Source organism: Papilio machaon, chromosome 8 (assembly GCF_912999745.1).
Source record: "Papilio machaon chromosome 8, ilPapMach1.1, whole genome shotgun sequence".
Taxonomy (NCBI): Eukaryota; Metazoa; Arthropoda; class Insecta; order Lepidoptera; family Papilionidae; genus Papilio; species Papilio machaon.
Genome location: NC_059993.1, coordinates 5,241,155 through 5,258,341, shown reverse-complemented (window position 1 = coordinate 5,258,341; position 17,187 = coordinate 5,241,155). Strand labels below are relative to the sequence as shown.

Below are 17,187 nucleotides of genomic sequence, written 5' to 3'. Positions count from 1 at the left end.
TATGCTGTTGAAGTGATCCACTTTAATTCAAAGGCATTCTACAAGTTATAAAAAAAATGAAAGAATTTGAGTTTGAGAGTATATCTAATACTTAAATATACTTTATTTAAGTATTAGATATACATTTATTGCATAGGACACAACAACTGTTTTTAACCAACTCTCGCATTATAATCACAACTAAAAACACAAAAAAAAATTACGTCAAAATGGATGTTAACAATAAATAAAAATATACATTTCTCATTTTTATTATATTTTATAAATAACAAAGAAATTAATGTTATACATCTTACACTTACGTCAGTGAGTGTCAATGAAAAATATTTTATTGCATTTTGTATATAAATAAAAATAAAATTGGTGTTACATTTTGTATATTATAAGTAATTCAGCTATTTGGGATCTCGATAACATTTAAAGTGAGCGAAATAAAAAAAAAATTACATATCTTGTATATTTATATTACTAAAAAGTCAAGCAACCGAATTTCAAACAAAGCGTATCTTTATATCCAGTTTAATATAACGCATAACAAATAAAAATGTTTTTTTTTGTCAAATATCATAAACATTGCATGTTTAGTAACGATCATATTCACAGATGCAAACAAAATACATGCTATATACAATAATAAAATAAAATTAATTAAACTATATTTTGTTTGCTACACCATGAGATTTTATGTCAAAGAACGATACAAAACAGTTCACAAACATGTGTTTAAACATTTCTAAGATTATTATTTGTGACATAACATTGAGACTTGTCACTACAATGTACCAAATAACAACGCCTTGGAAAAGGAAAAAAAAGTTCAAATAAATAAAAATAAATAAATATAAAATTTATTATATTCAAAACAGATTCACAAATGTGATCAAATTCATGTAATTTATACCAATTTAAATGTGATATGTCTATTTAATATGTTTTTTTCATAAAGTATTATGAAAAAAACATATTAAATAGACAAACAATTGACAAATTAATTGGACAGTAGTCCAATTAATTTTTCTATTTGTTGTAGCATCAATTTTGTGTAATACATAAAATCTCATGGTTTAGTTATAGTTATAGCTTTTATCTACAAGCAAAAGTAAAGGTAACGAGGCGAGGTTATTAGCGATAAATAAAATCTAGACTGACAGCGGTGTCCGGACCGAGCCTGGCTTGTCCGAGACTAAGTCCTCGCCCCGTCCCGCTGTCTATACTGCGGTACTACATACAAACACACTCCCGCATTTATTACATCGCCGGAGCCAATAGGGACATCTATCCATTCCTAATTATACGCATCTGTATAAACAAGGACAATATCATTATTAAATCTAGGATCTTAGACGCATTTTCCACTATGTATCATATCAAATAAATCTTAGATTGAATAACTTCGATCATAGACTTTTGGTCTCAATGAGAGATTTTTTAGTGTTTAAAAATAACTAAAAAAATGATAATTTTTGCTAGAATGTTTAGGATAAAGCTTTTCTTGTTTATGTAAGGTATATTAACATATTTAGTTGATATTTAAATATACTCACTGGTCATATATATGTATGAGTTAGAAGTGGAAGCCGCCCATGGGCACGGCCTGGTCCCCTGCGAAGTGGTACTGCCCGGAGGAGGAGACTGGCGCCACTCTCCCGTCCTCTCCCTCCGACCCGAAGTAGTTCTCGATTATCTCAAACGACTTCTGGTAGATGTCGAGATTCTCGTGCGATTGCAAAAATTCAATTTTATCTAAACCTGAAAGTTTATTTTACATTTACACAGCTGAAACACATTGAATATGTTGAATTGATTTTGATAAAATAACAAGTCACCATTATTATGTAAAATAAATTAACACAAACTCTGGCAATTTGATATTAATGGAATAATATTTAGTTTAATAGGTTTTAGTTTTTTTTTTCTATAAAAGGAGGAAAACTAGCAGTGGGATCACCGATATGATCAACAACACCCATGGAGATCCGCAACAGAGGAGAATAAACAAACATAACATACCAAAACATTCTTCGATAAGAGCAGCGTAAGGGTTCAACTGATCTGCCTGTTGTCCCGCTTTCAGTATATTGTCAAGTCCATTGAGCGCCACTTGAACAGTCTTAGAGTCCGTTAAAGTCAACAAATCACATAAAGGCGGTATACAACCTTGTTCCACTAAATACCTACAACAAAATAACATACATTACATATATTTAAACTAAAAATTTTCAAGATACAAAATAATTCTATGAGAATTATGTAATCTAAACATGGACAAACTTATTGATCAGTAGCCGTTTCCTTGAGACATTAAAGTTATCAAAGAAATTGCACCTTTACTATATTTAGTCTTGAAGTTACCTAATTTGATCCCTGGTGCCTCCACTGGTAGCATTTGTAATCGCCCACGCGGCCTCTTTCCTCGTTTTAAACTCCGCCTGTCTCAAGATCTCGATAAGTGTCGGTACAATATTCGCATCGATTACTGCCTGTAAAGAATAAAAATGCAAACAAATCATAAAATATTTGATTGAATTTCAAATATGAGACAAGTGCTATTTAAAATAATTCTTCCTCTTTCTGTCCTATTCAATATGGTGGACACGGCAAATGTTACAAAGTTATAATTATAATCAATATTTTTGGCGGTCAGAGCGATTTCAATTACACCCTGGCTCACTTAAAATTATTTTTTGAGCAGTAAACTTTTTAATGTCCCCTGCAATACTTTTGTTTATCAATCGTGACATCTGAATTCACTCTTACGCATAACGTTTTGAACACATCTTCAATTTATTCAGCCTTCTTGTACCCTTGCATTACCGTTTTTAGATTTCTCGCAGGCTATTACCTTCGAGCGAGTCGCTGCGCAAAACACAATGTTAGATGTGTTAGGACACTGCGAAATACAAAGGAAGGCCCCAGCGCTACACACATGATATTAGGCCACCGAGACACTTGAAAAGTAATTCCTATCAAAACATTATTCCTCAAATTCAACAAGTTCCAAATGACCTGTATTTGCACAGCATTGCCAGCAGTGATGTTAGAGAGGGTCCAGCAAGCCTCCTTGCGCAGCGCCTCTGTGTTGGAGCGCAGCAGCGCGTGCAGACTGGGCAGTGGGTTGCAGTTCAGCACCGCCTGTGTCTGCGCATCATGCCCAGTCACTATATTTCCCACCGCACGCAACGCCGCCGACACTACAGTCGACTTGTTATGCCTGGAATTAAAATCATTTATAGTATGATTGCCTGTTGCATAGACAAACAGCTGTTTACACTTCCATAGTCAAACAGACATGACTTGACGTTCCTTTTATTGGTCCATCTACCTGAAATAGCAAAGTTGAGAAATTTTGCCAATTATACAATAGAATCAATAGTTACATGAGTAGTTCGACAAGTCGCCTGCAGACGCCGGCGTCGATGACAGCTTGTATCTTCTCATTGGGTCCGTCGGAGAGGTAGGAGAGCGCCCAGCACGCGTCACTCAATACATCCGCGTCCGTGTGGTGCAGCAGCCGCGCCAGTACTGGAATACCTTTACACAAACATTTATTTTATAAATATATATTGTTTGGATGTAATTCCGTTGGGTAATAACAATAATTGGCACAACTTGTAGCTTTTTTATTGTTACAACACTCACCTGGAGCTACAGCTTCAAAGTTTGTAGGAGGATTTTTACCTCTACAAAGATTTGAGAGTGTCCACACGGCATTCCTTGTCATGGATAATCTTGTATATTTATTTAAAATCCTACAAAGATAAATTAATACTTGCATATTCATTAAAATCAATATATATCAAAATAAAAAAATAGGTATTAAAACATCTCTATGATTAATACATTTGTTTTGTTGGAAGGAAATATGACATTATGGTCACATTGACCATAATGTCATATTTCAAGTGAAATTGTGCACTTTTCTTCAAAAACCCCTATTTTCCTTTGGTTTGTTATAGTCTATAAACAGATTTTTTTATACTTTAGCACATTAAATTGCTGTACAGCCAGCTAAACCAACAGCTTTGATAATCGCAGAGGCACTTCAAAAAGCTATCTGGAACTAGATATGTGCTGTTACTGACTCTATAAGCGGTGGCAGGATGCCGGCGGCGAGCACTGCGTCCCGGCAGCGCGGAGAGTCGCCGGCGACATTGCCTAGCGCCCACACGGCTTGCTCGCGCACGTCGTCACCCGCACCCCCGCCCACCAGCGCCACCAGCGCGCCTACCGCACCACTTTCCACAACCACGCGCGTCTGCTCCGACGTTCCAGACGCTATGTTCGTCAACGCCCATGCTGCCTCAAACTATGGATACAACATAAATAAAGATTAAAATAGCTAAAGTTGGCTTCAAAAATGAAATTTGAATATTGTGAATTATTTGACTGTTCATTATAGTGTTTTATTAAATTTACTTGGAAGAAATTTTCATAAATTCTCACCTGTAATGTTGGATTAGAACTATTAGTTAAAAATTCAACAAATTTAGGAACTATTCCAGTCTGTATCACTTCGTCTATAGGTGGATTAGGTTCGCGACTTAAAAGCTTCCTAAATTTCTGGGTGGCCACAATCTGTTCCTGTTGGTTATCACTATACAGTGCAGCCACCATTTGTGGTGTGATGTCATCAGAAGTTGAAATGTTGATATCATCCTGAAATATATTACATTGGTTTTATTGGAAAACTTGTAATGAAACATTCTTGATTTATCCAGCCAAAAAATGAGATAATTCTAAAAATTTGTATTGCCTGCAAAGCAATATCAGGAGCATTAGGTGCTGGTAGATTAACATTTCTTCTTTTAAATAGTTGTTGCTCTCTTTTCTGCTTGCGCAACTGAACACCTTCCTCTTCTCGACGACGGCGCAACTCGTCAGCACTTAAGCCCGCATTCTTGTAACGATGTTTATGACCTCCAGACATCTTTCTGTAAGAGCATTTAAAATGTGATTGATAACTCTTGAAATATGAAACCAAACCATAAAGATCAAATCAATTATTATTTTTTTAAGTTGTAGATAAATCTGTAACTGCATCAATTTAACAAGCAGAAATTATGACAAATCCATCAATAAGAATCCCATAAGGTTCTAAATGAAGAAATAAAAATGTCAGCTAATATGAAAAATATGTAATCCAATATATACCAAAAATTACAGAACCACACAATTGTGTGCAAAAAAAAATAGTTAACAATGTCTAACAATCTAATGTTATTTAATTTATAAAAAATAAGTATAAATCACAACATTTAAGTAAATTGATATTAAATATGGGTAAAGTCTGATGTACCAAAAATATAATAACAATGAAAATAATAAACAATATATAATTTTACATTAAATTAAAATTTCTTATTTAACCTAGTCTTACAGTTATTATACTGTTTACAGCTTATATGTTTGCAGCACCACAAAAAGATATACGTTTGATACATTAAGGTGAAAAATTAAAGATAAAACGCAAATTTTAAAAGAAATAAAAGTGTAAAGGTAAAATACAATGAAAAATTCGAGTTTTTGGTTGACATGTCTGTCGCATTAACTTAGGTATTGGTAATGTAATTTAAAGTTCTACAATCCCAATATAATTTCTTCCGTACTTACGAAATGAAAAACAAGTCTCTTGTAAAAATATGTTAGTTAATCCAACATCTATTTTCTGAAAACAAAAATTATTTTCTATAATTCAGTTCCAAGGCAATCACGTCATGAATATTGAATATGATGATACAAAGAGTATGTAAGGAATGGAAGCAAAGAGCATATAAAGACATTATGCCTGGTTTACATTATGCTAGCTCAGTAAGCCAGTAGCGCCGGCCTGGCATGGACTGTTTTACGTTGTTGTCTACAATATGCCAGTCTAGTCTACGTTGTCGATTCGTAAATACCATTGGGACAATGATGTCTAGGAAATAGTGGAAAACACTTTATAAACATACACTACAAGTAGTACTACAAGATTGATGAATTTAATATTGAGGTTTTAAAAAATCATTAAAGACGTTAGTGAATATTTTTTTATAAGATAAAGGGTCAGACGTGCACCGAGGTGTTCAACGACGACTATGGACATCTACAATACTGGAGGAACCGCAGATGTGTTGCCGGTGAACCGAAGATACTGTTAAAGAGATGGAATCTCTTGAGTGCTAACCTTTTTTATGGTATGACATAAGTTTGAATACCTATTAGAGAAATAATGTTTAGACAGAGAATGTCACTTATCTTTAAATAATTTTCGTGTCATGTGTGTAACTAATTTATGTTATTTAATATTATGTTTGTTCCTATTATATATACAATTCCTTAACTTCCACTGTGTATTTTTATCTTTGCTTAGTGTGCCACTAACTGACACACCATTAGATACGCTTGCTTCATAAGACTCTAATAAAAGGACCAAAAAACTAAAAATTGCTTAAGGATATTAAACCATTTTTAGTTACCATTTCATCAATATAACCTTTTCCAGCTGTAGACTCATTCCAACTTCCGGGCTCTATTTTTAATTCTGCCACAGTTTATGCAGAATGCATATTTATTAAAAAATCGCAAAAATTGTAAATGAAAACTTTGATACATTAAAAATCACTGTATAATATTTATAATTTTAAGCAATACAGAGTTACAACAACAACATAAAAGAACGGAGGTCGCACCACCTTATTCTACCGATTCACAATCCAGATAAAATTTCCCTAAAATAAGCAACGCGTGGTGCCTATACAATTATTCTGTAAGCACTAGACTGGCATAGGTCAGGCCGTCTAGATTATGCCAGTTGCGGCGGAATGATCAAACTGGCCTGAAAAGTAAAACGCCATCCCAGTCATCGGACTGACTGACTTACTGACTTCGGTGAGTGTCTACATTATACCAGCACTGATTTCGAGCGCTACTGGCTTACTGAATTGGCCTAATGTAAGCCAGGCATAAAGAAGACTGGAAGTTGAAAAAGGAGAGTTTAAATCAAAGAATATAAAATGTTCAAGTTCAAATTGTGAATTTTAAAATACAATTTTTGTTTTCGCCACTAATGTGATTATCTATGTTCGCCACTTAATAATAATTTTTACTATGTTCCATTAAAGTTGTATTTTTGAATCGACTAAAGGAAAGGAATGAACGGTTTAAATTAAGATGAAATTAACTTTTTTATCATCGTTCCTCTCAGAAATATCAAAAAAAGGAAATTGTTTTTTTTATCGAAATAATAGGTTACTAGAATTGACAAAAATCCATTAAATGAGAATTTTATAACGTTCAGTATACCTCCGTGAAGTTGGCCCCCTCACTTTAATTTTTTTAACTTTTTTTTACGCAAATCGTTTGAGAATCGTTTGAGAGGGTTTGAGAGAAAAGAAATATCGTTTGAGAGTTCCTACTTTCTCCGTAAAAACAATTTCAAATTCTAGTGTGAAGTTGGCCCCCTCACTTTACTTTTTTTTATTTTTTTCAATGCGAATCGTTAGAGAGTCGTTTGAGAGACATTAAGAGAAAAGAAATATCGTTTGAGAGTTTTTACTTTTTCTGTAATAAATATTTTAATTCTGGGCATCGAAAGTTACAAATCGATTTTCCTTTTTTTCCGAATTAAATATGGCAATCATGCACTTGGACGTTTCAAATTTATTGTGTAGGTAGAGAATGGTAAGAGAGTGATTGAGAGAAAAGAGAATTCGTTTGAGAGTTAATACTTTTTCTGAAATATATATTTCAATGTCGGAATCGAAAGTAACAAATCGATTTTTCTTTTATTACGAATTAAATATGGCAATCATGCACTTGGACGTTTCAAATTTATTGTGTAGGTAGAGAATGGTAAGAGAGTGATTGAGAGAAAAGAGAATTCGTTTGAGAGTTAATACTTTTTCTGAAATATATATTTCAATGTCGGAATCGAAAGTTACAAATCGATTTTTCCTTTATTACGAATTAAATATGGCAATCATGCACTAAGACGTTTCAAATTTATTGTGTAGGTAGAGAATGGTAAGAGAGCGATTCAGAGAAAAGAGAAATCGTTTGAGAGTTAATACTTTTTCTGAAATATATATTTCAATGTCGGAATCGAAAGTAACAAATCGATTTTCCTTTTTTCCGAATTAAATATAGCAATCATGCACTTGGACGATTCAAATTTTTTGTATAGGTAGAGAATGATTAGGCAGTGATTGAGAGAAAAGAGAAATCGTTTGAGAGTTAATACTTTTTCTGAAATATATATTTCAATGTCGGAATCGAAAGTTACAAATCGATTTTTCTTTTATTACGAATTAAATATGGCAATCATGCACTAAGACGTTTCAAATTTATTGTGTAGGTAGAGAATGGTAAGAGAGTGATTGAGAGAAAAGAGAAATCGTTTGAGAGTTAATACTTTTTCTGAAATATATATTTCAATGTCGGAATCGAAAATTACTAATCGATTTTCAAAAACTTACAAATCTCAAAAATTGAAATGTTTATTTCAGAAAAAGTATTAACTCTCAAACAATTTCTCTTTTCTTTAAATCAATCTATAACCATTCTCTACCTAAACAATAAATTTGAAACGTCTTAGTGCATGATTGCCATATTTAATTCGTAATAAAATAAAAATCGATTTGTAACTTTCGATTCCGACATTGAAATATATATTTCAGAAAAAGTATTAACTCTCAAACGATTTCTCTTTTCTCTCAATCACTCTCTAAGCATTCTCTTCCTACACAATAAATTTGAAACGTCTTAGTGCATGATTGCTATATTTAATTCGGAAAAAAGGAAAATCGATTTGTTACTTTCGATTCCGACAATGAAATATATATTTCAGAAAAAGTATTAACTCTCAAACGATTTCTCTTTTCTCTCAATCACTCTCTTACCATTCTCTACCTACACAATAAATTTGAAACGTCCAAGTGCATGATTGCCATATTTAATTCGTAATAAAAGAAAAATCGATTTGTTACTTTCGATTCCGACATTGAAATATATATTTCAGAAAAAGTATTAACTCTCAAACGAATTCTCTTTTCTCTCAATCACTCTCTTACCATTCTCTACCTACACAATAAATTTGAAACGTCCAAGTGCATGATTGCCATATTTAATTCGGAAAAAAAGGAAAATCGATTTGTAACTTTCGATGCCCAGAATTAAAATATTTATTACAGAAAAAGTAAAAACTCTCAAACGATATTTCTTTTCTCTTAATGTCTCTCAAACGACTCTCTAACGATTCGCATTGAAAAAAATAAAAAAAGTAAAGTGAGGGGGCCAACTTCACACTAGAATTTGAAATTGTTTTTACGGAGAAAGTAGGAACTCTCAAACGATATTTCTTTTCTCTCAAACCCTCTCAAACGATTCTCAAACGATTTGCGTAAAAAAAAGTTAAAAAAATTAAAGTGAGGGGGCTAACTTCACGGAGGTGTTCAGTATTCACTTCAAGTCGCTACATTGCCTGACGTAAAAATTACGTAATTTAAATTATGTAAATCTATGACTGTGATCTTTGGTTTTCTAAAATTCCTATCTGTCAAATCATTTTTTCCCAATTTAATGTTTTGATCGATTCCGTAGTGGTACTTTTTTCGACAATGAATAAACTTCTAATAAATAGAGCTCAAATGCTTATACTGACTAGAGGCATGTGTGTGCCTGCTGGTGCCGCTGGAACAACTCCAACACCTAAAAATGAAGACCGTATGATGTCAAGAAAATTTAGACCTTCTAATTTTCAGAAAACTATTCTTGTTTGGACCAAAAAATTTAAAAGCAAGGAAGAAATACCTACATTTGTATCGTACGTTAATCCTTTTTCTTTTTTATTAATACTATGCAATATTTTTTTTACATTGGGTTTTCTTGTTAGATGTCATTTCTCATTTCTTGTAATACCTTACATTTCAGTGCGGAAGTAATTGATAGAGCAAGAAGTGAAGCAAGGATAAAGATATCAAACGTTTTAATGCTCCTTACTGCTCTCGCAAGTTTAGGTGCAGTATTAGCTGGTAAATCAGCTGCCAAAAGAGGTGAATCTGTACACCAAATGAATTTGGATTGGCACAAGAAGTACAACGAAGAGCAATCAGCAAAAATGGAAGTAGAAAAGCCTACAAATTAATAATGCTTTATTAGACAAGCAGTTGCAATGCTGCAATTGGTTTCGGTACAAGTTCTATTATATTTTGTAAAGTTATAGTTAAGTGCAGAGCTTAATAATATCTATTTATGTTATCTTTTGTTTTCTTTCATTATAATGACTCCATCTGTAACTGTTTGACCATCTTCTATAGAAAATAATACTGGTCCGATTTAGACGGAACTTTGTTAGGATGTGCTAGTATGCCAAAGGGACCAGAAAAATAGGAACATCATATAAATGTAAAAAATATTGTAAAATTGTTTTCCATTTCTAAACATTTTGCATGCGATGCAACATTTGCTGTGCTATTAATAAAATGTTTTCCTGGAACTGATGAAATATAAAAAAAGACTTATAAAGCTATACTTCACTATTTATATAACTATATACAATATATTCCAAGTGTACCCTGTATTTCAAATGTCAGTCTTCATGAATCATTAGGCTTGTAATATGATCTACATTTCTCAGTGAACAGTTTAGATGTCTTTTCTTTAATCACTTCTTCCACGCTTAGCTCAGTTTGTAAGAGACGTAACTAAAAAAATATATTTTCCTATTAAAAAAATTAATTAACATTATGATTTATTGACATAGACAATGAATGACTAGATATGTGAATTATTTAAACTAAAATGATGGTTCTATATGGCAGAAAATGAGTAAATATTAAGTGTATTTGCTTGATTGAGAAGTGATTACTGTTTCTCTTGGGTTCATATGTTAACATCCATTCCAATGTGACTGCCCGTAACCTGCGAGGCTTGACCAAATTTAAAGAGTGAGGTATCATTCTTTCCCATACACATAGTAATGTGGCTTATTATTAAATGCCAAAATGGTCACTCAAATTCAATGTTTTTCAATACCTTTCTTTGTTCAGCTTTCAAATTCTTCAAAGTTTCGAAATCATCAGGATTTGTCTCTTTAGCGGATAATAACTTTTTAACACTGTCAGCTGTTGTGACGATACATTTTTTTATAACACTTTCTCGTTCTTCATGGCCCTTTTGTATTTGATGGTATAACTCTTGGCAAGCTTCTGTAGCATTTACTTTTGTTTTAAAAGACTCCGTAGGAATAGAGGTATTCAGGGTATAAACAATTTTATCATCCAACACTCGCATTTTTTTAAGGATATCCTAAAAAGAAATTGTCATAAAAAAAATTAAAATAAAATTTTATGTTTATAACGGGGTGAATAACCTCAAACGTTAAGGTTATAAAAAGCTTTATGTGATATTAAAAATTAATAAGATCATACCTGAAATTCTAGAAAATCCGGGCAAATCATTACTTTGTTTATTTGAAATAAGGAGCAAACACACGAAAATTTCTTATAAGGAGGAAAAGTCCTACTCTGTTCACTATTCTTTATCTGTAAACCCGGTCGGTTTCAGTTTGTCTTTTTCCAAAGAGAACGAAGTACGCTACGTACGCTACGCAATTAAGAGAAAATGATCACAGATAAAAACTTTTGTTGTGGCTTGACAAAATGTGCAGAAGCCAGAAGGAAAATAAAGTTAAGTTTTTACAGGATTGTAGTAGTACAGGAAGCTACTACAAGTACCCAAAAAGAAAGATGTTGAAAGTGATGGATGCCCACCAAGTCCTAGACGAAGACGTCCAGAACAAAGCAAAGTGGGGAAGATTAATAAGGAAATTCTAGATTTAATCTAAATAGGTACTGCAGACCTGATTTATGATGTTTCCGAGTGATGGTTTAAAAATTAAATCAAGAATTATTCTTCCTAATTTCGACATACGATAGAACTTGCAGCTCAAAATTAATAACATTGCAAAAGGCAAGCCAATAGAAATTCTATTTCTCAGTATCAAGACCAATCCAGTGGACTACAAGGAATGCAAAATTATTGCAATATAGGTCGTAATTGACATCTTCATCGTTTGTATTCTAATGTTATTTTGTCTAACCAGGCATTTATTATCTGTTGCTGTTATTTGACGTTTACAAATTGTCAAACAAAACATTTGTCTATGGTATTGTTATGTTATCTGTTTTCTTGCTCTTTCTTTCTTGACACAAGTCAAAATGAAGTAGGTTTTGGCAATAATTTTTATATTTTCCTAAATCAAATTAATCTAATACAGTTTCTTTGTGTGAATATATATAATTAAAAGTGGAGTGCATTCTTTTCATGATGTTTGTTATATTTTCAGGATCGGACTTTGCGCCTACAGTGGTTACAAGATCTACCCTGGCCATGGAAAAACCATGGTTAAGGTAGATGGCAAGGTAATTTAATAAATTTTATGTTACTGTTCTTTATAATTTTATACAGTTATGTAGTTTTAAAGCAATTTACCAAAATCTCGTATTCAGAAAGTAAATTTATTGTGTTTCCAGGTTATTTAAACTTACACTTGTAATGAGTATCATTTTCGTATTAAAAGTCCTTATAATAAATAAACGACTTAACCTAGCACCCAAAGTTACAAGAATCACACGGTCTCTAAGTTATTAACATACTTAACTTGCACGCCAAACTTAATAAGATGTAAAAAATAGTTAATTCAAATACACCTGAATTAAATATTGATGTAAAATAATCATTCATGTCACTGTCTGTGAACATTCGAAGGTTCAATTTTGAAAATGAAAAAAAAAAATTTTTGTTTTTAAAAAAATATAAAAAAGATTTTTATCGTATTTTCTCTAGATATTAAACAAATTTTTTGAATGAAATTAAACGTATTTGAATATTGTTTTAGACCTTCACATTCTTGAATTCAAAATGTGAAGCTGCCCATCTAATGAGAAGAAATCCCAGGAAAGTGACATGGACAGTCCTTTACAGGTACAGTATTATATTTTAAATACTTTTAAATGTTGTAATTATTTATATGAATATTTATATTATAAAATGTTTCATTTAATTTCCAATGACATTATTCTTAACACAATAAAGAATGCCCACTTCCAATGCCAAGCAAAGGCAACTCCAGAAGTTTGTAAAACTTAATTGATTTCGTTTGTAATCCTACTTTTTACTTATTTCAATAAACAAAAAACACCTATTATATATGAGTAATCTATTATTTAGAATTAATCCATATCTGCTAAAGTCTACTGGCAGATTTATATATTATTTTTAAATATGTATATTTTTAATATTTATAGGCGTAAATTTAAGAAAGGGCAAGAGGAAGAGCTGGCAAAGAAGCGCACCAGGAGGACGCAAAAGTACCAGCGTGCAATTGTAGGTGCATCCCTCAGTGATATCATGGCCAAGAGGAACATGAAGCCTGAAGTGAGGAAAGCCCAGAGGGAACAGGCTATCAAGTAAGATATCTATGTGATAAAAAGAAAATTGATATAACCATTCATTCTATGGGTTGAAAAATATACTGGATCAATTCTTTTACCAATTTAAAGCTCAAAGGTGACATGATTTGTAAAAAAGCTAAATTGATAGTTATAAGAAATTCTTATTACATTTTATATAGAATTCTATTCCAAAAAAGTTTCTATAATTATTATTAAATTATTGTTAGGTCAATTGTAAAAGTTGCCTTTAGTTTTAACTAGCTGTCGCCCGCGACTGCGTCCGCACGGAGTTAAAAAAAAAATTAATAAGTTACCTATGTCTTCCTCCACACTATGTTCTACGTCTATGTTAAATTTCATCAAGATCAGTTGAGCCATTCCGGAGATACCTTCAAACAAACATCCATCCATCCATCTAAACATTCACATTTATAATATTAGTAAGATAGAGATTAGAGTTTATAATATAACATTTTAAAATTCTTTTTAATAGAGCTGCGAAGGAACAGAAAAAGTCCACTAAAGCAGCCAAGAAAACCACTGCACCCCCCACAAAGGCTAAGGCGGCACCCAAAGCTAAAGCCGCTAAAGTAAGTCAGAAGTCTGCCCCCCGTGTTGGAGGCAAGCGATAAGAACTTTGATAACAAATAAAAAAAAATAAGAAAATATTTGATTTTTTTCTTGTCTACCCTTTTTACTTATACATACTTCATTTAATATCCATAGAGAGCATCAGCAGCAAAGTTAGCGCTTTATTGGACCGGATTGAATCCTAAAATGTTCAGGGACAATCCCTGCAATGTACCAGTGTTTTTCGAATTATATAATACTACCTGTCTCTCGCGATTCCATCAGCATGAAATTTAAAAAAAAACTTAAAAGTAGACTATGTGTTCTTCCAGACTATGTTTTACATATTTGCAAAATTTCATCAAGATCCATTGAACTATTCTGGAGATACCTTAAAAAATCCATCCATCCAGCTAAACATTCGCATTTATAAAGTTCTTATGGGGGAGGAATACATTGTGGTGCAAAGTCAAGCAACTGGGCCCCACTGGGCCAACATGCTTGACTATGGGGTTCAACTTTCAACAACGCTTTCTAAAAATATTGTATTATGAAAGTGAATGAGAGGAATGATTTCAACTATAAATGTCTTGGTAGTGGGAACAAAACCAAAATGTGCGACTAACATTGCATTAACTTTGTACATATCAAAGATTACAGATGAGTTAATATCCAACAGTATCAGCCAGTACAAAAATCTATACATCTTTCACTTCGATATTTTGGCGAAGTTAGGTGGCCTCTTTTGCTACTTCATATTATAAAACAAAATAAAAGAATAAGAAAACAGTGGACTTGCATCCATACTTGCTTGTATCATAGGTCGAAGGCGTAATTTAAGTATCATTGGGAGATTATTAGTTATTTTCTATTTCTATACTACTAGCATTATGTATTCTAGAGTTACATAACATTTCAAGGATATGGTGCTTACTAATTTGTTAAAAAAGTATAGGTTTTCTAAAAATAAACTTTGAACAGAAGTTGAATCCTCTTATTTCAATTCCAATCAGAATAATTTAATAATTAAGTTAAATAGTTGTAAATCTTTTTTTCCCTATTTTATGTATTATGTAATTTGTGACAAAAGATTGTTATGCAAGTAAATTTTGACTGAATGTTAAAATTCTAAGCAGCAATTTATAAACACTATTCAAGTTCAAATGCATTTTATTGGTTGATGCTAGGTGTATCAATGAAGTAAATAAAAGTCTTGTGTTTATTGGCAGTTTTATTTAATATATAGATCACATGTACATAGCATATCTGTCAGCTGATTATTTAACAATAACCTTTTTGAGGTATGCAAGTTACATTGCAATAAGTTACTGGTTTGTCACTAAAAATAGATAATGATAATTCTAATATCATTGAAGACAGCTTAATTATGCGTTTTTGGCCAGTGTTTCTGCCTTTGCTACAACCTCTTCAATGGGTCCCACCATGTAAAATGCTACTTCAGGTAAGTGGTCATACTCTCCCTGCAGGATCTTGGAGAATCCCTTAATGGTCTCCTCAAGAGGTACAAGTTTACCGGCATGTCCAGTGAATACTTCAGCCACCTGGAAAGGCTGGGACAGGAATCTCTGGATCTTGCGAGCACGGGCTACAGTCAGTTTGTCCTCTTCAGATAATTCATCCATACCCAAGATAGCAATGATGTCCTGGAGTGACTTGTAGTCTTGAAGGATCTTCTGAACACCTCGGGCTACGTTGTAGTGCTCAGCACCAATGATGTTAGGGTCCATGATACGAGAAGTGGAATCGAGGGGATCCACAGCCGGGTAGATACCAAGCTCAGCAATAGCTCGGGACAACACAGTAGTGGCGTCCAAGTGAGCAAAAGTAGTGGCAGGGGCAGGGTCAGTCAAGTCATCAGCAGGCACATAGATAGCTTGCACAGAGGTGATGGAACCCTTCTTTGTGGTGGTAATACGTTCCTGCATAGTACCCATGTCAGTAGCCAAGGTTGGTTGGTAACCCACAGCAGATGGAATACGACCCAGCAGAGCAGACACCTCAGAACCGGCTTGAGTGAAACGGAAAATGTTGTCAATGAAGAGCAGCACATCCTGACCCTCCTGGTCACGGAAATATTCAGCAACGGTAAGTCCAGTCAGGGCGACACGGGCACGAGCGCCAGGGGGCTCGTTCATCTGACCATATACAAGAGCTACCTTGGAAGTCTTGTCTTTCAAAGAGATGACACCAGACTCAATCATTTCATGGTACAAGTCATTACCTTCACGTGTACGTTCACCTACACCAGCGAATACAGAGTAACCACCATGGGCCTTAGCAACATTGTTGATCAGTTCCATGATGAGTACAGTCTTGCCGACACCAGCTCCACCGAATAAACCAATTTTTCCTCCCTTGGCGTACGGAGCAAGTAGATCTACAACCTTAATACCTGTTACCAGGATTTCTTGTTGCACAGACATGTCCACAAACTCAGGAGCTTCAGCGTGGATCGCAGCAGTTTTATCAGTAGGAATAGGGCCACGCTCATCAATGGGCTCACCAATTACATTGATGATGCGGCCGAGGGTCTCAGCTCCGACAGGAATACGAATGGGCGAACCAGAGTCGAGAACTGGTTGTCCACGAACAAGACCTTCAGTACCGTCCATGGCGATGGTGCGGACAGTGTTCTCACCCAAGTGCTGCGCAACTTCCAGCACGAGTCTGGGAGACCGGTTTTGTACTTCGAGGGCATTTAGGATAGGTGGAAGGTTATCCTCAAATTGAACATCCACTACGGCACCGATTACGGCAACCACCTTACCTTGACCCTTTCCTGCGGCTTTAGCAGCATAGTCTCGCTTGTTCACTAGGGCTCCGGCAACCAAAGGTGTTTTTTCAGCCAGGGAATTGTTAACTACCGTCCTTGCAGCCAAAAGGCCAGCTCTTCCGGCGGTAGAAAACATGTTCGTTTTATAAATTTGATCGAAGTAATGCACAGTAGCCCTAAAATTCGAGTTCTTCTTTTGAAAAAGTTTACGTAAGAGCCGAGCTGAGAGGTGGACCACAGAGAATGTTGGATTTTTATTGTTGCAGTATTTCCGTTCATAGACAACATGTTACTGTTTTCCAAATCTGGCGTTCTTTGTCAATTTTATAAAGGAAAAAGTTTTTTTTTTCAGTAAAGAAGTCCCTAGGATTCCATATGTGAAAATCGAAAAAA

The 17,187-nt window shown here is 33.9% G+C and overlaps 5 protein-coding genes across 5 annotated transcripts; 2 read left to right on the top strand and 3 right to left on the bottom strand.

The window, feature by feature from the left end:
* Nucleotides 1-1,051: 1,051 nt before the first annotated feature.
* LOC106717841 (importin subunit alpha-7) lies at nt 1,052-5,744 on the bottom strand. Its single transcript, XM_014511772.2, has 11 exons — nt 5,611-5,744; nt 4,754-4,931; nt 4,444-4,656; nt 4,083-4,306; nt 3,640-3,749; nt 3,378-3,531; nt 3,007-3,211; nt 2,353-2,480; nt 2,011-2,174; nt 1,545-1,749; nt 1,052-1,299 (listed from the first exon to the last, which is right to left on the bottom strand). The coding sequence occupies exons 2-10, from the start codon at nt 4,925-4,927 to the stop codon at nt 1,565-1,567; spliced, it is 1,557 nt and encodes a 518-aa protein (XP_014367258.2). The 5' UTR covers nt 4,928-4,931; nt 5,611-5,744; the 3' UTR covers nt 1,052-1,299; nt 1,545-1,564.
* A 3,727-nt stretch (nt 5,745-9,471) lies between these two features.
* On the top strand, nt 9,472-10,241 carry LOC106718105 (UPF0389 protein CG9231). The gene is made up of 2 exons (XM_014512112.2): nt 9,472-9,799; nt 9,907-10,241. Exons 1-2 carry the CDS (start codon nt 9,594-9,596, stop codon nt 10,118-10,120), a joined length of 420 nt encoding a protein of 139 aa, XP_014367598.2. The 5' UTR covers nt 9,472-9,593; the 3' UTR covers nt 10,121-10,241.
* A 242-nt stretch (nt 10,242-10,483) lies between these two features.
* LOC106718114 (protein MIX23) lies at nt 10,484-11,557 on the bottom strand. The gene is made up of 3 exons (XM_014512123.2): nt 11,406-11,557; nt 11,011-11,283; nt 10,484-10,679 (listed from the first exon to the last, which is right to left on the bottom strand). The coding sequence occupies exons 1-3, from the start codon at nt 11,433-11,435 to the stop codon at nt 10,572-10,574; spliced, it is 411 nt and encodes a 136-aa protein (XP_014367609.2). The 5' UTR covers nt 11,436-11,557; the 3' UTR covers nt 10,484-10,571.
* Nucleotides 11,558-12,120: 563 nt separating this feature from the next.
* On the top strand, nt 12,121-14,098 carry LOC106718173 (60S ribosomal protein L24). The gene is made up of 5 exons (XM_014512188.2): nt 12,121-12,199; nt 12,323-12,398; nt 12,875-12,960; nt 13,284-13,445; nt 13,924-14,098. Exons 1-5 carry the CDS (start codon nt 12,195-12,197, stop codon nt 14,060-14,062), a joined length of 468 nt encoding a protein of 155 aa, XP_014367674.1. The 5' UTR covers nt 12,121-12,194; the 3' UTR covers nt 14,063-14,098.
* A 1,120-nt stretch (nt 14,099-15,218) lies between these two features.
* On the bottom strand, nt 15,219-17,061 carry LOC106717804 (ATP synthase subunit beta, mitochondrial). Its single transcript, XM_014511726.2, has one exon. The coding sequence runs from the start codon at nt 16,928-16,930 to the stop codon at nt 15,386-15,388; it is 1,545 nt and encodes a 514-aa protein (XP_014367212.1). The 5' UTR covers nt 16,931-17,061; the 3' UTR covers nt 15,219-15,385.
* Between the last annotated feature and the right edge of the window lie 126 nt (nt 17,062-17,187).